This window comes from Oncorhynchus mykiss, chromosome 7, assembly GCF_057628025.1.
Source record: "Oncorhynchus mykiss isolate SJ-2025 chromosome 7, ASM5762802v1, whole genome shotgun sequence".
NCBI lineage: Eukaryota > Metazoa > Chordata > Actinopteri > Salmoniformes > Salmonidae > Oncorhynchus > Oncorhynchus mykiss.
Window position 1 is genome coordinate 299,304 of NC_143028.1, and position 24,659 is coordinate 323,962.

At 47.6% G+C, this 24,659-nt stretch overlaps 1 protein-coding gene across 50 annotated transcripts in view; it reads left to right on the forward strand.

Annotated features, from left to right (window-relative positions):
- Window positions 1–24,659, forward strand: part of LOC110496979 (R3H domain-containing protein 1) — a 50,775-nt gene that overhangs the window by 22,712 nt on the left and 3,404 nt on the right. For 6 of the 50 annotated variants that reach the window (XM_090239526.1, XM_090239533.1, XM_090239534.1 and 3 more), the window contains 20 exons: window positions 877–972; window positions 5,366–5,462; window positions 5,970–6,108; window positions 6,253–6,393; window positions 6,590–6,698; window positions 7,073–7,168; window positions 7,304–7,329; window positions 8,678–8,731; window positions 8,832–9,049; window positions 10,429–10,776; window positions 11,448–11,593; window positions 11,927–12,034; window positions 15,325–15,585; window positions 15,807–15,927; window positions 18,107–18,240; window positions 18,539–18,696; window positions 20,160–20,263; window positions 20,481–20,647; window positions 22,324–22,581; window positions 23,208–23,298. In XM_090239526.1, coding sequence (XP_090095652.1) covers window positions 877–972; window positions 5,366–5,462; window positions 5,970–6,108; window positions 6,253–6,393; window positions 6,590–6,698; window positions 7,073–7,168; window positions 7,304–7,329; window positions 8,678–8,731; window positions 8,832–9,049; window positions 10,429–10,776; window positions 11,448–11,593; window positions 11,927–12,034; window positions 15,325–15,585; window positions 15,807–15,927; window positions 18,107–18,240; window positions 18,539–18,696; window positions 20,160–20,263; window positions 20,481–20,647; window positions 22,324–22,581; window positions 23,208–23,298 — 2,872 coding nt within the window. The remainder of the gene's footprint in view (window positions 1–876; window positions 973–5,365; window positions 5,463–5,969; window positions 6,109–6,252; window positions 6,394–6,589; window positions 6,699–7,072; window positions 7,169–7,303; window positions 7,330–8,677; window positions 8,732–8,831; window positions 9,050–10,428; window positions 10,777–11,447; window positions 11,594–11,926; window positions 12,035–15,324; window positions 15,586–15,806; window positions 15,928–18,106; window positions 18,241–18,538; window positions 18,697–20,159; window positions 20,264–20,480; window positions 20,648–22,323; window positions 22,582–23,207; window positions 23,299–24,659) is intronic. The other 44 variants (XM_090239528.1, XM_090239535.1, XM_090239531.1 and 41 more) reach the window with 20 other exon arrangements.

The window sequence follows — 24,659 nt, forward strand, 5'->3', positions numbered from 1 at the left end:
GTGGAATGAGTCTGACACGTGATTTAAGTCATCCCTTTAAAAACATCCCGTGGAATGAGTCTGACATGTGATTTAAGTCATCCCTTTAAAAACATCCCGTGGAATGAGTCTGACATGTGATTTAAGTCATCCCTTTAAAAACATCCCGTGGAATGAGTCTGACACGTGATTTAAGTCATCCCTTTAAAAACATCCCGTGGAATGAGTCTGATGCGTGATTTAAGTCATCCCTTTAAAAACATCCCGACTTGTGGTGCTGCGTTAGTATTATTTATCTTAATTTGCATGATGTTCAGATGTTTAAACTGACTTATTTACGATGTTTACTGACTTATTTACGTGTTTGCTAACCATCACGTTAGTTACATGCATGGATTGGATTGGATTGGATTCACCCAAGTCATTTTGAGGTCTGAACATGGTCTGTTGGTCGTGATTGCTTGGTGCTTGCTAACCATCACGTTAGTTACATGCATGGATTGGATTGGATTGGATTCACCCAAGTCATTTTGAGGTCTGAACATGGTCTGTTGGTCGTGATTGCTTGGTGCTTGCTAACCATCACGTTAGTTACATGCATGGATTGGATTGGATTGGATTCACCCAAGTCATTTTGAGGTCTGAACATGGTCTGTTGGTCGTGATTGCTTGGTGCTTGCTAACCATCACGTTAGTTACATGCATGGATTGGATTGGATTCACCCAAGTCATTTTGAGGTCTGAACATGGTCTGTTGGTCGTGATTGCTTGGTGCTTGCTGGCCTTTACGTCTTGGTTTGTATTTTTACTTGGTCGGTTCGCGTTTTGAAATGATCAACGCACGTCACCTAAATTAATATATTTGAACCGTTGTCAATATACTGTACTCTCCCTCAGTCCAGGGCCAAGGTAAAGTTAGTACGGAGCCTGGCTGTCTGTGAAGAGTCCTCTCCTCCCTTTCTAACTGCACACCAGCTGACACCAGATCCTCAGGTAAACCTTTAGACACACACACACACACACACACACACACCTCTCTGGGTAAACCTTTAGACACACACACACACCTCTCTGGGTAAACCTTTAGACACACACACACACACACACACCTCTCTGGGTAAACCTTTAGACACACACACACACCTCTCTGGGTAAACCTTTAGACACACACACACACCTCTGGGTAAACCTTTAGTCACACACACACACACACCTCTGAGTAAACCTTTAGACACACACACCTCTGAGTAAACCTTTAGACACACACACACACACACACACACCTCTCTGGGTAAACCTTTAGACACACACACACCTCTCTGGGTAAACCTTTAGACACACACCTCTGGGTAAACCTTTAGTCACACACACACACACACACACACACCTCTGGGTAAACCACCAGACGACTCCTTCTACCCCATTAGCTGTGGCTCATTTCACAAACGTCACTCTGCCTTCTCACTGGACACACACACAAGCCAGAAGCTAGAGGGCCTCGCGTTTCATCCAGTCAGCACTAACTTCATCAAAACCACGAGGGTGTTCTCCACCACCAGCCGTTGTGTGTGTGTGTGTGTGTGTGTACCTGCGGTGTGTGTGTGTGCGCGCGTGTCCTGTATTACTCACATCCATCTTAGAGAAGATTGTATTTTCACGTGTCAGAACATGGAGTCCTGTGGATTGATATAGTTGAATAGTAAGGTTGTCACTATGATGTCAGGCTTCCTCCAACCCATTCCTTTGTCTGTCAGCACCACTCAAACATGTCCTTGGCTAATGGTGTTTGAAGTGATATAGGTTATTTTGGGGGGGGTGGTTGTCTTTCTATGTTAAGTTGCAATTTTTTTATACCAATTATTTTTCCTTGAGTAGAAATGTTTCCTTGGTGTAGACGAGAAATGAAATGATTCTACTTCTCTGTAAAGATGCATTGTCCTTGCTGTGAAACCGGTTACTAGGAAACCCTGACTGGGTGTTTAAATGGATAGACTTCCTTGAACTAGTGAGATTTAACCCCCTCCCTCTGAGTTCTATTCAGTCCTCTTTCACTCTTCACTCTTATCTATCTTTCTCTTCTTCCTCCCTCTCTGTTTCTCCTCTTTCTGTCTTCCGCTCTCTCATTCGCCGTCTCTCCATTGACGCTCCCTTCCTCAATCTCTTTCTTTGTTGCGTTCCTGTAGTAATATTAGTTATTTTGTTAACCAGTTGTGCTGAATAACTACAGCAAAGCCTCCCTGAGAGGCAGAGGATATCTTATTTTTCTTACCTTTTTATTTAACTAGGCAAGTCAGTTGAGAACAAATTCTTATTTTCAATGACGGCCTAGGAACAGCGGGTTAACTGCCTTGTTCAGGGGCAGGACAGATTTGTACCTTGTCAGCTGGGGGATTTGATCTACCAACCTTTTGGTTACTGGCTCAACGCTCTAAACCGCTAGGCTACCATTATATCACTAATGTAAACATTACATCTACCTTCCAGAAACCACTGGCTCCTAACTTCTTTACCCAGTTGCCTCTATCCTGAAGTGGTATTTAATTTAAGCTTCTTGCAGCCAGCACTCTGAATCTGTGTTCCAAATGGCACCCTATTCCCTATGGGCCCTGGTCAAAAGTAGTGCCCTATAAAGGGAATAGGGTATCATTTAGGTCGCAGGCGGAGTTTCAGTGTGCTGTTCAGCTTTTAGCTCCTCTCTGCCTTTTTGTACTAGTGTTGAATAGTGAATCAGAGCAGGGAATGAAGCGCAGCAGAGATTAAGATGAGTAGTGGGGTTAAACCAAGGTCAAGGCTGGGATGCTGAGAAGGCCTTGAAACACACACAACTGGAATGATAGGAATGTACATTTTTCATTCAAGTGAGTACTGTCAAGTGGTTGATAAATTCTCCATGCTCGCTAAGCCTTACACATTTAACAATTCATATTTTAGTAGTTTAGCAGACTCTTATCCAGAGCGACTTACAGGCACAATTAGGGGGTTAGATTCGAACCAGCGACCTTTCGATTACTGGCCCAACGCTCTTAACCACTAGGCTACCTGCCACCATTATAAAATATAATCATTCAAGCGAGTGTCAAATGGCTGTGATATGAGGGGCTCCCCCCCCCCCATTCTAGTTATTGTATTTCTATGCTTGTCTTACAACAAGTCTTCCAAAGGGAGTTATTTCATGTGGTACAATAAAGGCAATGATTGATGTGAAGGTGTGGAAGGTGAGACAGGCTTTCTATTGGATGTGTTCTCTTCCCCCAACATAAAGCAGATCTATATTGGACTCTCAGTATTCACTCCTCTGTAGGTCCATGTACTGTTAGTGTTTGTTTAGTCACATCATTGTAATGTCAAAATGATGTATGATTTTCAGGTGTTTAAAGATGAAATAAAACGATGTTAATCGGTGTGATGTAATTGCCGAGGTGATTATCGTACGTAGAGGAAGGTTTATCACTCTGTGCAGAACAGGGTTTTAGCTGAGCTGTTATTTGAAATGAAAACGGTGCTCTCGTAGTAAATCGGATGTTTTTTTTTTAAATGAGGTCGGTCGGCATGTACTTGGTTTCACAAACTAAACATGTTAAACCCTTAAATATGTTTTCATTAACTTCCAACCAAGTGTGCGATTGTGAGGATAATTAGATGCTGTGAGGGGGGAGTATTTGATCCCCTGCTGATTTTGTACGTTTGCCCACTGATCAAAAAATGATCAGTCTAATTTTAATGGAGGGTTTATTTGAACAGTGAGAGACAGAATAACAACAACAAAAATCCAGAAAAACACATGTCAAAAATGTTATAAATTGATTTGCATTTTAATGTGGGAAACAAGTATTTGATCAGAAAGATTTCAGAAAGATTTCTGGCTCCCAGGTGTCTTTTATACAGGCAACGAGCTGAGATTAGGAACACACTCTTAAAGGGAGTGCACCTAATCTCAGTTTCTTACCTGTATAAAAGACACCTGTCCACAGAAGCAATCAATCAATCAATCAGATTCCAAACTCTCCACCATGGCCAAGACCAAAGAGCTCTCCAAGGATGTCAGGGACAAGATTGTAGACCTACACAAGGCTGGAATGGGCCACAAGATCATCGCCAAGCAGCTTGGTGAGAAGGTGACAACAGTTGGTGCGATTATTCGCAAATGGAATAAACACAAAAGAACTGTCATTCTCCCTCGGCCTGGGGCTCCATGCAAGATCTCCCCTTGTGCAGTTGCAATGATCATGAGACCGATGAGGAATCAGCCCAGAACTACACAGGAGGATCTTGTCAATGATCTCAAGACAGCTGGGATCATGGTCGCCAAGAAAACAATTGGTAACACACTATGCCGTGAAGGACTGAAATCCTGCAGCGCCTGCAAGGTCCCCCTGCTCAAGAAAGCACATATACAGGCCCGTCTGAAGTTTGCCAATGAACATCTGAATGATTCAGAGGACAACTGGGTGAAAGTGTTGTGGTCAGATGAGACCAAAATGGAGCTCTTTGGCATCAACTCAACTCGCCGTGTTTGGAGGAGGAATGCTGCCTGTGACCCCAAGAACACCATCCCCACCGTCAAACATGGAGGTGGAAACATTATGCTTTGGAGGTGTTTTTCTGCTAAGGGGACAGGACAACTTCACCGCATCAAAGGGACGATGGACGGGGCCATGTACCGTCAAATCTTGGGTGAGAACCTCCTTCACTCAGCCAGGGCATTGAAAATGAGTCGTGGATGGGTATTCCAGCATGACAATGACCCAAAACACACGGCCAAGGCAACAAAGGAGTGGCTCAAGAAGAAGCACATTAAGGTCCTGGAGTGGCCTAGCCAGTCTCCAGACCGTAATCCCATAGAAAATCTGTGGAGGGAGCTGAAGTTTCGAGTTGCCAAACGTCAGCCTCGAAACCTTAATGACTTGGAGAAGATCTGCAAAGAGGAATGGGACAAAATCCCTCCTGAGATGTGTGCAAAGCTGGTGGCCAACTACAAGAAATGTCTGACCTCTGTGATTGCCAACAAGGGTTTTGCCACCAAGTACTAAGTCATGTTTTGCAGAGGGGTCAAATACTCATTTCCTTCATTAAAATGCAAATCATTTTATAACATTTTTGACATGTGTTTTTCTGGATTGTTTTGTTGTTATTCTGTCGCTCACTGGTCAAATAAACCTACCATTAAAATTATAGACTGATAATTGCTTTGTCGGTAGGCAAACATACAAAATCAGCAGGGGATCGAATACTTTTTCTCCCTCACTGTATGTAGTGCACTACTTTTGCACTACTTTTGACCAGGGCCCATAGGGAATAGGCTGCCATATAGGATACAGACTTAATCATATATTGCTAGTAGCTACCACTGAAGCTTTTATTTCTTACTCTTCAAATTCACATCCAGATATCCCAGTCCTTTGATAAGGAGGAGCTGTCTGCCAAGGAGGAGAAAGAGAAGGTGGAGAAACCAGAGAAGATGTCCAGGAAAATGCTGTCAAGAGGTGTGTGGGAGAGTTGGCGGAGAGGTTGATTATCTTTGTGTTGAAAATAGCGAGAGAAAATATAATGGCCATCGCTGCCTTCAGACAGACACGGTTGTGTGTTACAATACAGGACCTTGGAGACATGTTGTGAGCTTTAGTCTAGAGAACTAATCAACTGATTCCGGAACATGGAGCTCTCTGAGAAATCTAATAGAAATCTAATCCTAGGAGACTATGGGTGCGTTCGTAAATTCACTCTGGCTGTCTACTCCCGGTTTCAGAGCACTCACGTTGGAGTGTGCCAGAGCGCACAATAACCAATTTTTTTATTTACTAATGCACAACACCCGTTGAATATGAATATATTATATATGACCATTGTAAACGTAAGCCCAATTAGTGCATTCGGAAAGTATTCAGACCCCTTGGACTTTTTCCCACTTTTGTTACAACCTTATTCTAAAATGAATTTAATTGTTTTTTCCCCTCATCAATCTACACACTACCTGGTCCTCTTGTGTCTAGATTCCAGCCAGGACTACACAGACTCTACTGGAATAGACCTGCATGAGTTCCTGGTCAACACTCTAAAGAACAACCCCAGAGACAGAATGATGCTGTTGAAGTTGGAGCAGGACATTCTGGATTTTATCAGTAATATTGAGTAAGATATTTAATAAATACATTTATTGATTGATTTAATGTATTTTTATTCATTTATAGTTAATGCAATTTTATTCAAATTCAATTCTATAGTTGTATTATTTTAGCCTTTCAGTGAAGCTCATTCAGCTCTTGTGTTTCCTAGAAGCCAGAAGAGAAAATTCCCTCCCATGACTTCGTACCATAGAATGCTGCTACATCGAGTGGCTGCCTACTTTGGCATGGATCACAATGTTGACCCCACTGGGAAGTCTGTCATCATCAACAAAACTAGCAATACAAGAATGTATGTTTTTCAATTGATACCAGTCAGTTTTAAAACATTTTAAAATACATTATTACTAAATCACAATAATACATTTTATTACATTCTATGAAGCTTAAATACATAAAATTGCTTTGAAAGTAGAAAGTATGTATTTGGTGTAGGTTTCCCCCCCCCACTTCTCTAAACTTCCAGCAATGTAAATTGTCTTCCACAGACCAGATCAAAAATTCTCAGAACACATAAAAGACGACAAAACGGATGATTTCCAAAAACGCTACATTCTCAAAAGAGACAACGCCAGCTTCGACCGGGAAGACGGCATGGTAGGCCGTTTCTGTGTTCCAATCAAATGTCACGTTGTGTCCCAAATGACACCCTATTCTCTATATAGTGCCCTATGGGCCCTGGTCAACAGAAGTAAAGTATATAGGGAATAGTGTTCCATTTGGGATGCATCCTCAGCGATATGTCTTTGAGAGGTTGACAATCTGGTGCTTCTGGCTAGGCTAAGCTGTGCGGAAGCTGCTGGCTAGGCTAAGCTGTGCGGAAGCTGCTGGCTAGGCTAAGCTGTGCGGAAGCTGCTGGCTAGGCTAAGCTGTGCGGAAGCTGCTGGCTAGGCTAAGCTGTGCGGAAGCTGCTGGCTAGGCTAAGCTGTGCGGAAGCTGCTGGCTAGGCTAAGTTGTGCATGTGCTTGCAGATACGAATGCGCCTGAAAGACGACAGGAGAAGCAAATCTATCGAGGAGAGGGAGGAAGACTATCAGAGAGCCAGGGACAGGATATTTGCACCAGATGTGAGATTTTGGCTAATCAATTTAGATTAATGATGCATTTGTGTTTATTATGAAGTAAAATATGGATAGGCTTTATGGACTGCAAATGACATGTAAGTAAGATATTCAAATAGATGTTTTTTTTTTGTTCCACAGGGAGATCATTTCCATCTAGATGGAAGGTAAATATCATTCACATATCAGTCTAATTTGACACTTACAACATTTGTCTGGTTGGTTCAACGTGGACGGTTTGTCTGGCTGGTCCAATGTGGACGGTTTGTCTGGCTGGTCCAACGTGGACGGTGTGTCTGGCTGGTTCAACGTGGACGGTTTGTCTGGCTGGTCCAACGTGGACGGTTTGACTGGCTGGTCCAACGTGGACGGTTTGTCTGGCTGGTCCAACGTGGACGGTTTGTCTGGCTGGTTCAACGTGGACGGTTTGTCTGGCTGGTCCAACGTGGACGGTTTGTCTGGCTGGTCCAACGTGGACGGTTTGTCTGGCTGGTCCAACGTGGACGGTTTGTCTGGCTGGTCCAACGTGGACGGTTTGTCTGGCTGGTCCAACGTGGACGGTTTGTCTGGCTGGTCCAACGTGGACGGTTTGTCTGGCTGGTCCAACGTGGACGGTTTGTCTGGCTGGTCCAACGTGGACGGTTTGTCTGGCTGGTCCAACGTGGACGGTTTGTCTGGCTGGTCCAACGTGGACGGTTTGTCTGGCTGGTCCAACGTGGACGGTTTGTCTGGCTGGTCCAACGTGGACGGTTTGTCTGGCTGGTCCAACGTGGACGGTTTGTCTGGCTGGTCCAACGTGGACGGTTTGTCTGGCTGGTCCAACGTGGACGGTTTGGCTGGTTCAACGTGGACGGTTTGACTGGCTGGTTCAACGTGGACGGTTTGACTGGCTGGTCCAACGTGGCCGGTTTGACTGGCTGGTCCAACGTGGACGGTTTGACTGGCTGGTCCAACGTGGCCGGTTTGACTGGCTGGTCCAACGTGGACGGTTTGTCTGGCTGGTCCAACGTGGACGGTTTGACTGGCTGGTCCAACGTGGACGGTTTGTCTGGCTGGTCCAACGTGGACGGTTTGGCTGGTTCAACGTGGACGGTTTGACTGGCTGGTTCAACGTGGACGGTTTGACTGGCTGGTTCAACGTGGCCGGTTTGACTGGCTGGTTCAACGTGGACGGTTTGACTGGCTGGTCCAACGTGGCCGGTTTGACTGGCTGGTTCAACGTGGACGGTTTGACTGGCTGGTTCAACGTGGCCGGTTTGACTGGCTGGTTCAACGTGGACGGTTTGACTGGGCTGGTCCAACGTGGCCGGTTTGACTGGCTGGTCCAACGTGGCCGGTTTGACTGGCTGGTCCAACGTGGACGGTTTGACTGGCTGGTCCAACGTGGACGGGGTTTGACTGGCTGGTCCAACGTGGACGGTTTGACTGGCTGGTTCAACGTGGACGGCTTGTCTGGCTGGTCCAACGTGGATTTGATACCCTTTGATAATGTTGCATGGTCATCTCCCCATGCAGGAGCCCTGATGAAGAGGCTTGTATCAGCACTCAACAGAGGCGGCAACTCTTCAGGTACTTCCTTTCTGTCACAGATCTCTCTCTCTCTCTCACACTCACTCACTCACACACACACACACACACACACATATCCACCCATTCCTTGTTTCCTCAGACTAGGGGACGGGCGGTCAGCCAGCAGTAGACAGAGCAGCTCTGAGAATGACCCCAAGAACTGTGATGCCCGGCCGTGGAGCAGCACTGATTCAGACAGCTCCAACCGTAACCTGAGGCCGACCATGACCAAGGCCAGCAGCTTCAGCAGCATCTCTGTCCTCATCAGAGGAGACAGTACAGCCAGCAGCAAGAGCACCGGACGCCTCTCCAAAACAGGCAAGTAATAGGGGGAGGGTGGAGGGGGGCACTGGCTCATGCACACGTAGTCAAATGCACGTGCGAAGTATCGTGTCCAGTCTGCTTTGTTCCACAGCATAGTGAAGCACCTGTTTTAATAACAGAATGAACCCTAAGAATCTGAAGAGAAAAAAAAGTGTTCTGTGTCCATGACTACTGATTTACCCCAAGTGTGGTCAGTCACCCTTAGACAATGTGATACACTAGTTTCTGACTGACATGAGTTGGAATTGGTCCTTCGCTGTGTGTCTGTGTGCACCATCCCTGTTTAATACAGGCATACTGGGGGAATGGAGACTCTGTTTTCTGTGTTTATGCTGTTTTGGTTCTTCCTCGTTCCTTGTCTTTTTGTTGTTGTTGCTGCCTCTGTTCTGGAGGCGTTTCCTCTTGGTTGTGTGTGATTCCATTTCCACAGTGCACTGACTGCGCCAGACAGACAGCTTTTTCTGCTAGAGTTTTTTTCTTTAACGTTGTTTTTACGAAGACAGGGCTCACTTTGTGCCGCACAACATCAGCTCTGCTGCTACTGGGAGGCCATTTTGTGTTCCTGTTCGCTCTGTCCCGTGGCTCATCTCTTCTGCATGCAGTGCATGTCATCTTTTTGGTTCTTTGGCATCATTTCGCATCTTTTGGTTTTGGCATCTTTTGGTTTTGGCATTTTTTTCTAATTTTGTTACAGTTTCTCCAATTTCTTTAAGCGCTGGCTGTTTTAGTTTGTGTAGAAAACATGAAGAATGATGGTCATCACAATTCTGAATTCATTGGCTTTTACTGTTGGCAAGACAGAGAGACGTGTTTCTCTCCTCTCCAGTAATACGTCCAGAGACCCAACTGGAGCCCAGTTTTCCTCTTCTCTGTCCAGATTTCAAAGCTCCTGATGGCTTTGCTTTTGACATGAAATATTAGAGGTTTGCGTACGTGCCAGAAGACCAGCTTTGACGTTCTACACCAGGAAAAGTTGTCTGTGGGTTGCATTACTGACAAACTAATAACATGTTTGTGGTTATACTATGTGGACCACTTAAATTACACTTTGTGGGCATCTTGCATGAGCCCCTATCGAGGGACAAATATCACCTATAGCCAATGAATTCACTCACCGTGTGTCCCACTTTTGAATGGACCAATGGCTATGCTGCTTCTACCCCTGTTACCGCAGAAGTGACCAATAGCTGTCGTCCTTGTACCCCTGCCCAGAGGCTGGCTGTGCATGTGTTACAAGCCACTGCCTCTATTTTTACGTTTTATTTAACTAGGCAAGTTAAGAACAGATTCTAATTTACAATGAGGGTTACACACGCCTTTCTTGATCCTCTCTGTAGGATGTTTAGTGATCTTTTCATCCCTCCCTCCTCTAGGTTCTGAGTCTTCTAATAGTGTAGGGTCTTCTACGAGTTCCATCTCTCGCCCCCAAGTACTCCACCTGCCTCTCCCTGTCCCAGCTGCTCTAACCCAGGCAGCCGGCCCTGTCGGGGGCCCCAGCACGGTGCTACCTACACCCTCCTCCTCCTCTGCGTCCTCCGCTGCCACGGCCCCCAGCAGTAGTAGAACTTCTGTACACTGTGATCGGGGCAGCAGGAACGTCCCGGCGCCTGCATCCGGCCCAGCGCCAACCCAGGCCACTGCTAATGCTACTAGTTACTATTTGCTTCCCCCGGAAGCCACAGGGATACCGCCTGGCAGTATACTGGTCAACCCACACACAGGTTGGTATCTTCTGATCAGCGTTGGCCCTCGTCCCTCAGTTCATATAGGCTGGATTGGCTCGTCTCTGTGTGCTGTCTTTATTTTGGGTTTGATGTGATGTTTTATTCTTGGTTGATTTTGTTCATAGTTCTTGTAAAACAAACTTCTTATCCAGTCTATAAGTCTGTCTGCTCTTCTCTTAGACTGTTGCTGAAATTTACATAAACTACATATTTTGTTTTGGGTCCAGATTGAATTGACAAAGGGAGTTGGTAAACTGTGTGTATATTCATGGTTTAGTCATTATTCAGGATACATGTTACTATAGCATAACTCCTATTGACTAAATTATACTCAAATGTCCTATAGCCTCTACTGCAGGGCTGTCCAACCCTCTTCCTGGAGATGTACTGTCCTGTAGGTTTTCAGTCCAACCCTCTTCCTGGGGATCTACTGTCCTGTAGGTTTTCAGTCCAACCCTCTTCCTGGAGATCTACTGTCCTGTAGGTTTTCAGTCCAACCCTCTTCCTGGAGATCTACTGTCCTGTAGGTTTTGGACTGAAAACCCACAGGATGATAGATCTCAAGGAATAGGGTTGGACTGAAAACCCACAGGATGGTAGATCTCAAGGAAGAGGGTTGGGCAGCCCTGGTCTACAGTGTATCTAAGTTTGTTGTTCCCCACCTGCAGGCCAACCCTTTGTGAACCCTGACGGCAGTGCTGTGGTCTACAACCCCTCGATGACCTCACAGCAAGGTGGGAGGAGCCAGCAGCCCTTGGCCCCTCCCCTACCGCCCCCAGCCCCGCACCAGCCAGCCAACCACGTCCTCTCCCAGGTCAGTCAATGAGTCGACAGCTCATGTATCCCTTCTTTCTCCAGAAAGCCCATTCACTCCCTGCATGCAGTCATTTCTTTACTCTACCTGTTCTCAATTAATATAGTAGATTAGAATCCATCATTTTTAATTCATGCCTCCTAATTTCCCAGAGAACATTCATCATCTACGAGCTAGGGCTGAGTGAATTATCCAGATATCAATCAGGTTCAATTAATTGTGATATTAATCAGCCGGCTCTAGTTCCTCCTATTCAATCACCTCTGACTTCTTAACTTAATGGAGGTCTCTCTCCTCTCTTTCCCTCTGTTCTGTCCTTTTCTCCTCCTTCAGCCGGTTCGGCATCTCCAGCCCTCTGCTCCACAGCCGATCCAGTACTCAACCATCTCTTACCCTCCTCCTCAGTTCCTGCCACTCTCCTCTAACCAACAATACACTTTGGTACCTATCAATCCTCTCTATCTCCCGCCTGTCTGTTTCTGTCCAGTTCCCTCTTCAGCACCGTGTCACTGTAATTAGGTGATCTTTTATAAGACATGGTCGTGTGTTCATTCCAGACGTGTATATTTCTATACAGAGTCTTTGATGTAATGTATGATGGGAAGCCATCTTTATCTGGGAAGACTTTGTGACTGAAGAAGTGTTCAGCAGGGTCCTGGGTCATGTTCATTAGGCAGAAGACATTTGAAACCAGCAGTTTATCCAATGGGAACCCAGAACCTTTGTTTTCTGTTGCAAAATGTCTTGCAACTGAGTGCTTGTTGAACATGACCCTGTTTGCCCTGTGACCCTGTTAGGTGGAACAGGACCCTGTTTGCCCTGTGACCCTGTTAGGTGGAACATGACCCAGTTGGGTAGAACATGACCCTGTGACCCAGTTCGGTAGAACATGACCCTGTTAGCCCTGTGACCCGGTTAGGTTGAACATGACCCGGTTAGGTGGAACATGGCCCGGTTAGGTGGAACATGGCCCAGTTAGGTGGAACATGGCCCAGTTAGGTGGAACATGGCCCAGTTAGGTGGAGCATGGCCCAGTTAGGTGGAACATGGCCCAGTTAGGTGGAACATGGCCCAGTTAGGTTGAACATGGCCCAGTTAGGTTGAACATGGCCCAGTTAGGTGGAACATGGCCCAGTTGGGTAGAACATGACCCTGTGACCCAGTTCGGTAGAACATGACCCTGTTAGCCCTGTGACCCTGTTAGGTTGAACATGACCCGGTTAGGTGGTACATGGCCCAGTTATGTGGAACATGGCCCAGTTAGGTGGAACATGGCCCAGTTAGGTGGAACATGGCCCAGTTAGGTGGAACATGGCCAGGTTAGGTGGAACATGGCCCAGTTAGGTGGAACATGGCCCAGTTAGGTTGAACATGGCCCAGTTAGGTTGAACATGGCCCAGTTAGGTTGAACATGGCCCAGTTAGGTTGAACATGGCCCAGTTGCCCAGTTAGGTTGAACATGGCCCAGTTAGGTTGAACATGGCCCCGTTACCCAGTTAGGTTGAACATGGCCCCGTTACCCAGTTAGGTTGAACATGGCCCCGTTAGGTTGAACATGGCCCCGTTACCCAGTTAGGTTGAACATGGCCCAGTTACCCAGTGAAGAATTTGTTCTTAACTGACTTGCTTAGTAAAATAAAGGTTAGATAAAACAGCCCTATTACCCTGTTAGGTAGACTAGATCGGGCCGCGTTCTGTTAGGTAGACTAGATCGGGCCGCGTTCTGTTAGGGAGACTAGATCGGGCCGCGTTCTGTTAGGGAGACTAGATCGGGCCGCGTTCTGTTAGGGAGACTAGATCGGGCAGCGTTCTGTTAGGGAGACTAGATCGGGCCGCGTTCTGTTAGGGAGACTAGATCGGGCCGCGTTCTGTTAGGGAGACTAGATCGGGCCGCGTTCTGTTAGGGAGACTAGATCGGGCCGCGTTCTGTTAGGGAGACTAGATCGGGCCGCGTTCTGCTAGGGAGACTAGATCGGGCCGCGTTCTGCTAGGGAGACTAGATCGGGCCGCGTTCTGCTAGGGAGACTAGATCGGGCCGCGTTTTGCTAGGGAGACTAGATCGGGCCGCGTTCTGCTAGGGAGACTAGATCGGGCCGCGTTCTGCTAGGGAGACTAGATCGGGCCGCGTTCTGCTAGGGAGACTAGATCGGGCCGCGTTCTGCTAGGGAGACTAGATCGGGCCGCGTTCTGCTAGGGAGACTAGATCGGGCCGCGTTCTGCTAGGGAGACTAGATCGGGCCGCGTTCTGCTAGGGAGACTAGATCGGGCCGCGTTCTGCTAGGGAGACTAGATCGGGCCGCGTTCTGCTAGGGGGACTAGATCGGGCCGCGTTCTGCTAGGGGGACTAGATCGGGCCGCGTTCTGCTAGGTGGACTAGATCGGGCCGCGTTCTGCTAGGTGGACTAGATCGGGCCGCGTTCTGCTAGGTGGACTAGATCGGGCCGCGTTCTGCTAGGTGGACTAGATCGGGCCGCGTTCTGCTAGGTGGACTAGATCGGGCCGCGTTCTGCTAGGTGGACTAGATCGGGCCGCGTTCTGCTAGGTGGACTAGATCGGGCCGCGTTCTGCTAGGTGGACTAGATCGGGCCGCGTTCTGCTAGGTGGACTAGATCGGGCCGCGTTCTGCTAGGTGGACTAGATCGGGCCTCGTTCTGCTAGGTGGACTAGATCGGGCCGCGTTCTGCTAGGTGGACTAGATCGGGCCGCGTTCTGCTAGGTGGACTAGATCGGGCCGCGTTCTGCTAGGTGGACTAGATCGGGACGCGTTCTGCTAGGTGGACTAGATCGGGACGCGTTCTGCTAGGTGGACTAGATCGGGACGCGTTCTGCTAGGTGGACTAGATCGGGACGCGTTCTGCTAGGTGGACTAGATCGGGACGCGTTCTGCTAGGTGGACTAGATCGGGACGCGTTCTGCTAGGTGGACTAGATCGGGACGCGTTCTGCTAGGTGGACTAGATCGGGACGCGTTCTGCTAGGTGGACTAGATCGGGACGCGTTCTGCTAGGTGGACTAGATCGGGACGCGTTCTGCTAGGTGGACTAGATCGGGACGCGTTCTGCTAGGTGGACTAGATCGGGACGCGTTCTGCTAGGTGGACTAGATCGGGACGCGTTCTGCTAGGTGGACTAGATCGGGACGCGTTCTGCTAGGTGGACTAGATCGGGCCGCGTTCTGCTAGGTGGACTAGATCGGGACGCGTTCTGCTAGGTGGACTAGATCGGGACGCGTTCTGTTAGGTAGACTAGATCGGGACGCGTTCTGTTGTCCTCCTTTCCTGACCTGCTTTCACATCCCTCTATGGCTGATTTACTGACAGTTTGTAATCATTAATTCAATACCAGATGTTGAATAATCCATGAGTAGATGCGCTAAACTTCCAATTTCCTGCCACTGAACAGCTTGTCATAGATGGCCTAGACTGAGGTAGCCTACTCTGGTGCTATAAATACCCCGTTTGGGTTCCCTGGGTGGTGTTCAGCATCAAACGGTAGAAAACTGACTGAAACGGAGAGAGACGACTAGAACTTGGCTCCAATAAGACACGTTCATTTTCTGTTTCAAAATGTTTTGCTACGGTGTGCCCTAATAAATATGACCCTAATGATTTGGTCCCTGGTCTTGATGCACGTTGCCTCTGGCCCTGTCTGTTGATTTGATTGGATTGGACCATTATAAAGGACTTGTCCAGACAGTACACATGTTGTTTTCAGCATTGTTCTCTCCCCACAGCAAGAAGGGCTGGCTGCCCAGTTCAGCCAGATGAGTGTGGTGCGCCAGGCGTCCAGCGACGTCACTAACGGCGGCCCCCACCCTGCCATGTACCCCTCGGGCCCTGTGGTGCTCCAGGCCCCCCTGCAGCACCAGCAGACTGGCTACATGGTGGCCCCTCCAGGGCCCCCTGTGGTGGGGCAAACCCAGGCCTACCCTGGCCCTGCACACCCTATGAGCCAGCCGGTCATGCAGCAGCAGCAGGGCTACATGCCACAGCAGGTACAACAGTTAGTCACTCACATGGTCAGTCAACACACCATCTCATGGCATCGTCTACTTCCTACCTACTTGTTGGTCTCAGTCTCCTTCAGTAATATCAGTGATCTTATCCAGAGATGATCACAATCTAGATTGACCTCAGATCCTCTCTGAGAAAAGTGTTCAGAATCCAAGGTGACCAGAGAAACTCTTGTCTGCTCGTTGTCCTTCCTCTCCTGTAGATGCACACATGTTACTGTGCTCCAGCCCAGGACCCCCACTCCCACTGCAACCAGCACTATCGCCCTGTCAGCCCCGTGCACTACACCAGCCCCCAGACCCAGCCTCTTCCCCAGCAGCCAGGTAAACACACACACTGCTCTCTCTCTGTGTTTGTCTTGATTAACTGAGCTGTCTCCCAGTGAGCTGCAGTCTGCTTGCGGAGTGTGTGTTCTGTTTCTCTGCACCCTGGGGGGGACACAATTATTAGCTACAGCCTCCTGCCTCAACACAGCTCTGTTTTACTGGTTGTTAGCTACAGCCTCCTGCCTCAACACAGCTCTGTTTTACTGGTTGTTAGCTACAGCCTCCTGCCTCAACACAGCTCTGTTTTACTGGTTGTTAGCTACAGCCTCCTGCCTCAACACAGCTCTGTTTTACTGGTTGTTAGCTACAGCCTCCTGCCTCAACACAGCTCTGTTTTACTGGTTGTTAGCTACAGCCTCCTGCCTCAACACAGCTCTGTTTTACTGGTTGTTAGCTACAGCCTCCTGCCTCAACACAGCTCTGTTTTACTGGTTGTTAGCTACAGCCTCCTGCCTCAACACAGCTCCGTTTTACTGGTTGCCTCCTGCTGAACGCAGCACTGTGGCCATTTACTGGCTTTAATGTGGAGGAATGCTACTCTATCGTCTGTCAGGGGAATTAGGAGGCATCTCTTGGGGCTGAGCAGAGGGACAAATTAGGCTATATACTGTCTACTAGTGCATAAACAGTGGAATATCCAGACACAGTGAAAATAATGATTGTTTACAAACCACTTGCATAAGGAAGTTGCTTCTGCAATTAAACAGTTTTGCTGAAGGCTTCAGTATAAATGATGCTTGTGGGAATTGAACCTACAACCTCACCACACTCTTAACTCAGCCACACTGGACCACAGAGGTGTTGGTGATGGGAAAATCTGGACTAGAACACAGAGGTGTTGGTGATGAAGACCTGGAGTCTGGACTGGAACACAGAGGTGTTGGTGATGAAGACCAGGAGTCTGGACTGGAACACAGAGGTGTTGGTGATGAAGACCAGGAGTCTGGACTGGAACACAGAGGTGTTGGTGATGAAGACCAGGAGTCTGGACTGGAACACAGAGGTGTTGGTGATGAAGACCAGGAGTCTGGACTGGAACACAGAGGTGTTGGTGATGAAGACCTGGAAATCGGAGTGGCAGAATGCGGGGCCGGGATGCTGTCTGAGAGTTCTATGATTCTCACAGTGAACCGGTCTCTTTTTCAGCCCCTCACTTCTCTTCAGTCTCTCTCTCCTCTCCTCCAGCGGTCTCTATTCAGCCCCTCAACTCTTCTTCTCCAGCGGCCATAATGATGATGACTTCCTGTTCCTTCAGGGTCGTCATCTGTGTTTTTACAATGTGTCTTTTGGGAACCGTTCAGTCCTGCAGATTACAACATAAAGGCACACTGACAATAGGCATAAAGCACCTGTTAGCAACTTCCTATTTCACCTGCTGTCCCAAGGCAATCCAATCTGTTCTGTGTGTGCTCAGGTGGAATGGTGTGTGGGGGATATAATGGGAGAGTCATTTCATGCTTGGTTTGTGAGCAGAGGTCTGGAGAGAGACTGGAGGGCGGTCAAAATAGTGTCCCGCTCCTTCACATATGAAACCATTCATTGTCTATTGGTCTCATCTTGTTCCACTTTTCCTCATTGGGGCTAAAGAATGTTCCGGTCACCTTTTTTTACAAAAGGACAACGACGACTAATGCGGTCCCTGGATTTCTCTGTGAGAAGCAGCAGGCTGTAACCTTGACATTCAGCTGTCCACTATGGAACAAGCACTACTATTTCCAGCACCGTTTTGACTTTGCTAGAGAGACCACCCTTTTGGCGTTGCTAGAGAGACCACCCTTTTGGCGTTGCTAGAGGGACCCCCCTTTTGGCGTTGCTAGAGGGACCCCCCTTTTGGCGTTGCTAGAGGGACCCCCCTTTTGGCGTTGCTAGAGGGACCCCCCTTTTGGCGTTGCTAGAGGGACCCCCCTTTTGGCGTTGCTAGAGGGACCCCCCCTTTTGGCGTTGCTAGAGGGACCCCCCCTTTTGGCGTTGCTAGAGGGACAAGTAAAGAGATCATCTCCCAAGACAACGGAGGCATATTAAATATGTTTCTCATTTCACTTGGGCTCATTCATTCATAGTCGTTGTGAATAGAATTAATGTCACCATTTTGTTTAAAAACAATGAATTGAAATGTTCTACATCTCACTAGATTATTTCAATAGAAGTGAATTGTAACGTCCTAATGTTACTGAAGGTTACCACGCTGTGATGCCAAATCCGCCCCAAGGCCCTCAGCATCAGAACCTGGTGAACAACCAGCAGCACAGCAATATGGGAAATCACATGACAGCCTTCATGGTCCAGTACCCTTCAATGCCGTCTTATCAGGTACGTTCTTATTGGCTTATCATTATTAAACTGTTGGGTTTTAAATAAAGAAAAAAAATTGATTTGTCCTGTTCTTTTGCTTTGACATGGTTTGATCTTGCTATTGTGAACATCTTGCTCTTGTGAACATCTTATACTTAGATCAACCGAACTCTGAAATGTTAAATAGTTTGAGGATTGAATTGAAAAGAGATTTGAAAGGGATCCGACATCAGATGTCTGTATCAATTGTAAATGTAAAAAAATAAATATTCCTGCTGAATCCTGTTCTTCCATATGGTCTGTGTGCTTGGTGCAGGTATCAATGCCCCAGGGGTCTCAGAACATGCCTCCACATCAGCAGGCATGTCAACAGCCCATGATGATCCAGAGCCATCCAAGCCAAGCTCCCATGGCCATGTCAGGCATGCAGGTTTACTACAGTGTCATGCCCCCAAATCAACACAGCACCATGAGGTAGGAACTGAGCTGTTCTGTTGTTGACAGTAGGAAGATGGACTGTGTATTAAATAGTGTTAGTAATAGTGTAAGTGTTAGGTCTGTAATGTGGTACTGTTTCATATTCCTAAGTAGTTCAATGTTGATGAAAGTGGCACAGATACCGATGTACCAACCAAACTGCCAACACCATTTACAACAGTCCATTATAGTAGCTAGACTCTATAGAGGCCCCCCAGGGCCATAGTTCTCCTATAGTGTGGTTGATGAAGGGAGTTATTGCCGGTGTAGAAACCGGTCCTCATGGGAGCTGAGGTGTACTATTAAGACTGGGCTGCACTGCACCTGTTCATCAGCCTTATAAATCATCCTCCAGACTGCCCTACTAACAAACACTGCTGAGCTGAAAGTGACCTCCAGACTGCCCTACTAACAGACTCCACTGAGCTGAAAGTGACCTCCAGACTGCCCTACTAACAGACTCCACTGAGCTGAAAGTGACCTCCAGACTGCCCTACTAACAGACTCCACTGAGCTGAAAGTGACCTCCAGACTGCCCTACTAACAGACTCCACTGAGCTGAAAGTGACCTCCAGACTGCCCTACTAACAGACTCCACTGAGCTGAAAGTGACCTCCAGACTGCCCTACTAACAGACTCCACTGAGCTGAAAGTGACCTCCAGACTGCCCTACTAACAGACTCCACTGAGCTGAAAGTGACCTCCAGACTGCCCTACTAACAGACTCCTCTGAGCTGAAAGTTACTTCCCTCCCTGTTGTACTGGTTCCTCTATTCTGCCCCACAGCATCAGTACTGTCAGTGTTAATATTAAGTGTCCCAAATAAAACCCTATTCCCTATATAGTGCACTACTTTTAACCAGAGCCCTATGGGTACAGTACCAGGCAGCTGTAATGTCATCCTTCAGTCTGATGACAGAGTGATTCAGGTCATAAAGAGGAAATTAATGACATGTTTGTTTTTCTCATGGACTGTCACCGTTAATCAGAGATCATTAACCTACCTGTAATACAAGACTCTTTCTGAAACATTGTGTTGGGGCTCTTTAAGGGAGACTGAGAGCAAATATAAAGTGGCTGGCTGCTGGTGCTATCAATGTCTTTTAATTGGCTGCTGGTGCTATCAATGTCTTTTAATTGGCTGCTGGTGCTATCAATGTCTTTTAATTGGCTGCTGGTGCTATCAATGTCTTTTAATTGGCTGCTGGTGCTATCAATGTCTTTTAATTGGCTGCTGGTGCTATCAATGTCTTTTAATTGGCTGCTGGTGCTATCAATGTCTTTTAATTGGCTGCTGGTGCTATCAATGTCTTTTAATTGGCTGCTGGTGCTATCAATGTCTTTTAATTGGCTGCTGGTGCTATCAATGTATTTTAATTGGCTGCTGGTGCTATCAATGTCTTTTAATTGATGCCTCATAGAGCTCCATAAATATATTGACTAAGCAAGTGTCTCCACAGTCCATCGATGGGTTTCTTACCTCCTGCTGGGGCAGAGCAGATGCAGTTTCCCCGGGCTTCGTCTCCGTGTGGAACCCAGCAGCTACCAGGACAGCAGTGCTCAGGTAACATTACCTCTCAGCAACACCAAGGTCGTGGGTTCAATTCCCCCCAGGATCACACACATACTAAAATAGATACCGTTCGTTTTGAAAGACCCTTAAGTATGAGATTTAGAACCATTGAAATGGTTTTCCTGCCTTGTGTCCATCCGAGGATGGAAACGTTCCTTTGACAATGAAACTGTGATTTTGACGTTGTTGTTGTTGTAACTGTGTGTAGGTGTGCTCCCCGGTCCTCACAGTGGTGGGATGGTGATGATGCAGCTGACCCTGCCCCCTAACCACCAGCCCAGAGCCCACTCCCCTCCACAGTGGAAACACAACAGATACTACAGTCTGGATCACACACGCAGCCAGAGGTCCTCAGAACAACTAAACAACTCACAGGTAACTACTCAGAACAACTAACAGGTAACTACTCAGAACAACTAACAGGTAACTAACTACTCAGAACAACTAACAGGTAACTAACTACTCAGAACAACTAGACAACTAACAGGTAACTACTTAGAACAACTAGACAACTAAAAGGTAACTAACTACTCAGAACAACTAGACAACTAACAGGTAACTACTCAGAACAACTAGACAACTAACAGGTAACTACTCAGAACAACTAACAGGTAACTAACTACTCAGAACAACTAACAGGTAACTAACTACTCAGAACAACTAGACAACTAACAGGTAACTAACTACTCAGAACAACTAACAGGTAACTAACTACTCAGAACAACTAGACAACTAACAGGTAACTACTCAGAACAACTAACAGGTAACTAACTACTCAGAACAACTAGACAACTAACAGGTAACTACTCAGAACAACTAACAGGTAACTAACTACTCAGAACAACTAGACAACTAACAGGTAACTACTCAGAACAACTAACAGGTAACTAACTACTCAGAACAACTAAACAACTCACAGGTAACTACTCAGAACAACTAGACAACTAACAGGTAACTACTCAGAACAACTAGACAACTAACAGGTAACTACTCAGAACAACTAGACCACTCGCAGGTTACCCATAACTCAGAACAACTAGACAACTAACAGGTAACTACTGAGCTGCTGATAATTAGACATAACCAGTCAGGAGTCTTTGTAATATTCTGCATGTTGGAGAGAGGGCAGGATCAGCCTGGGGGAGAGGGGGCAGGATCAGCCTGAGGGAGAGGGGGCAGGATCAGCCTGAGGGAGAGGGGGCAGGATCAGCCTGAGGGAGAGGGGGCAGGATCAGCCTGAGGGAGAGGGGGCAGGATCAGCCTGAGGGAGAGGGGGCAGGATCAGCCTGAGGGAGAGGGGGCAGGATCAGCCTGAGGGAGAGGGGGCAGGATCAGCCTGAGGGAGAGGGGGCAGGATCAGCCTGAGGGAGAGGGGGCAGGATCAGCCTGAGGGAGAGGGGGCAGGATCAGCCTGAGGGAGAGGGGGCAGGATCAGCCTGGGGGAGAGGGGGCAGGATCAGCCTGGGGGAGAGGGGGCAGGATCAGCCTGGGGGAGAGGGGGCAGGATCAGCCTGGGGGAGAGGGGGCAGGATCAGCCTGGGGGAGAGGGGGCAGGATCAGCCTGGGGGAGAGGGGGCAGGATCAGCCTGGGGGAGAGGGGGCAGGATCAGCCTGAGGGAGAGGGGGCAGGATCAGCCTGAGGGAGAGGGGGCAGGATCAGCCTGAGGGAGAGGGGGCAGGATCAGCCTGAGGGAGAGGGGGCAGGATCAGCCTGAGGGAGAGGGGGCAGGATCAGCCTGGGGGAGAGGGGGCAGGATCAGCCTGGGGGAGAGGGGGCAGGATCAGCCTGGGGGAGAGGGGGCAGGATCAGCCTGAGGGAGAGGGGGCAGGATGACTGATCTACACCTCTTGCATCCCCAAAAACTGCTCATTGTGTTATCAAGATAAGCGACTCCGAGCATCTTGCTCAGGCCCGTCTCTTCGAACTAGGGATACACTTTCCCTCCGATGGACTATATATATATATATATATATATATATATATATAAGGGTTTCTATGTCCCCTCTGACCCCCACCTCCCTGTCCCTCCTTTTTTGCCTCTGTCCTATAGAACAGTCCCCAGCTGGGTGGCCCCAGCACGCCTCCAGCCCAGCCCCAAGCCCCAACCCACCAACTCACCTCCATAAAGAACCTCCGCTCGGCCGGCCTCACCCCCATCCCCATAATGACCCAGTTCCCCAGACCCTTCGGCCCAGGGCAGGCAGTGGACGGCAGATACCCATTGCTGGGTCAACCCCTCCAGTACAACCCTGCCATCAGGCCTCCGCTGATCCATGGCACACACCACATGATCCCCAACCACCACCACGTGAGTCCTCAGAACACACACACACACACACCACATGATCCCCGACCACCACCACGTGAGTCCTCAGAACACACACACACACCACATGATCCCCAACCACCACCACGTGAGTCCTCAGAACACACACACACACCACATGATCCCCAACCACCACCATGTGAGTCCTCAGAACACACACACACACCACATGATCCCCAACCACCACCACGTGAGTCCTCAGAACACACACACACACCACATGATCCCCAACCACCACCATGTGAGTCCTCAGAACACACACACACACCACATGATCCCCAACCACCACCACGTGAGTCCTCAGAACACACACACACACCACATGATCCCCAACCACCACCATGTGAGTCCTCAGAACACACACACACACCACATGATCCCCAACCACCACCACGTGAGTCCTCAGAACACACACACACACACCACATGATCCCCAACCACCAAGTGAGTCCTCAGAACACACACACACACACACACACACTTAACAAGGGAGCTTGTTTCATACGACAAAATTTACCAAATCTGTGACATGAAAATGTAAGATTAAAATATGAAAAAAGTAGCCAAAATCTCAGTCCAGTCAACATGTCTGCCTCCTTTTCCCTCAGGGCCCAATGGGAATCCGGCATCATGGGGGGCGAGGGAGGAGACCACCACCTAGGAAGTCCTTATCATCAGATCTTAGTGTAGGTGACCCAGGTAATAGAGAGGAGAGACCATGACCCAGGGACGGGCGAGGAGAGACCTTAGTTGTTGATCTTAAGGAGGGAGAGAGCCTACCTGTTCATGGTTGTTTGATCAATAGGACCGTGATGTTCCCGATTGGTAAGAGGACTGTGAGTCTGGTTCTGGACAAGACATACATGTTCTTATTGGGGTTTATTTGCTGCAGTGTCTATTAATTGTCCAAACGCACGGCCACTTTCCCACTATATATTGTTCTAGAATTTTAACAAGTGCCTAACTCAATGTCAGTTCCCAAACATTCTATGAAAGTATGAAAATGACCATATCTAAGTGCTCAAACATATAATGGACCTATATATTTTTAAATAATATCGTCTTTGAGAACTAATAATAACCTAATTAAAAGCTAGACGAGGATCATTTTTTTAAATGATGCATTCAGGAGTTTTGTCATGGCTTGAGGCCCCCATGTTTTTCCATTTTGTTTGTCATTCAGATAGCAGAAGCCTTGGCAAAATGTGTTGAATTGCAGGAAATTAGCTTTTAAACAACATTTTGTCCCTCAGGCCAATAGGACAGCCTCAAATGTAAGTTGGTGACCGCACCGTTGGCCAAGCCCATAGCCACACCCCCCACCTAAGCCCCGTTTTGATCCAGAAAAACCCTGAATGTGCGATTAGATTATGTAACCATGTTTAGTCCCGTTTGTTTATTTTGGAGTATAAATTATAATGGTCTGTGAATGGATTCCTGTTGATCATCACACTTGAGTCTTAGAACAAGATTTTTATAATAAAATATTTATAAACAACCTAGTTTTTTTTTTAAATACAAAAAATACAGTACCTGTCAAAAGTGTTGGACACACCTACTCATTCAAGGGTTTTTCTTTATTTTTACTATTTTCTATATTGTAGAATAATAAAGACATCAACTGAAATAACACATGGAATCATGTTGTAACCAAAAAAAGTGTTTAAACAAATCAATATATATTTTAGATTCTTCTAAGTAGCCACCCTTTGCCTTGATGACCGCTTTGCAGACTCTTGGCATTCTCTCAACCAGCTACATGAGGAATGCTTTTCCAACAGTCTAGAAGGAGTTCCCACATATGCTGAGCACTTGTTGGCTGCTTTTCCTTCACTCTGCGGTCCGATTCATCCCACACCATCTCAATTGGGTTGAGGTTGGGTGATTGTGGAGGCCTCATCACTCTCCTTCTTGGTCAAATAGCCCTTTACACAGCCTGGAGGTGTGTTGGATCATTGTCCTGTAGAAAAAACAAATTGTAGTCCCACTAAGCACAAACCCAGATGGGATGGCGTATCGCTGCAGAATGCTGTCGTAGCCATGCTGGTTAAGTGTACATT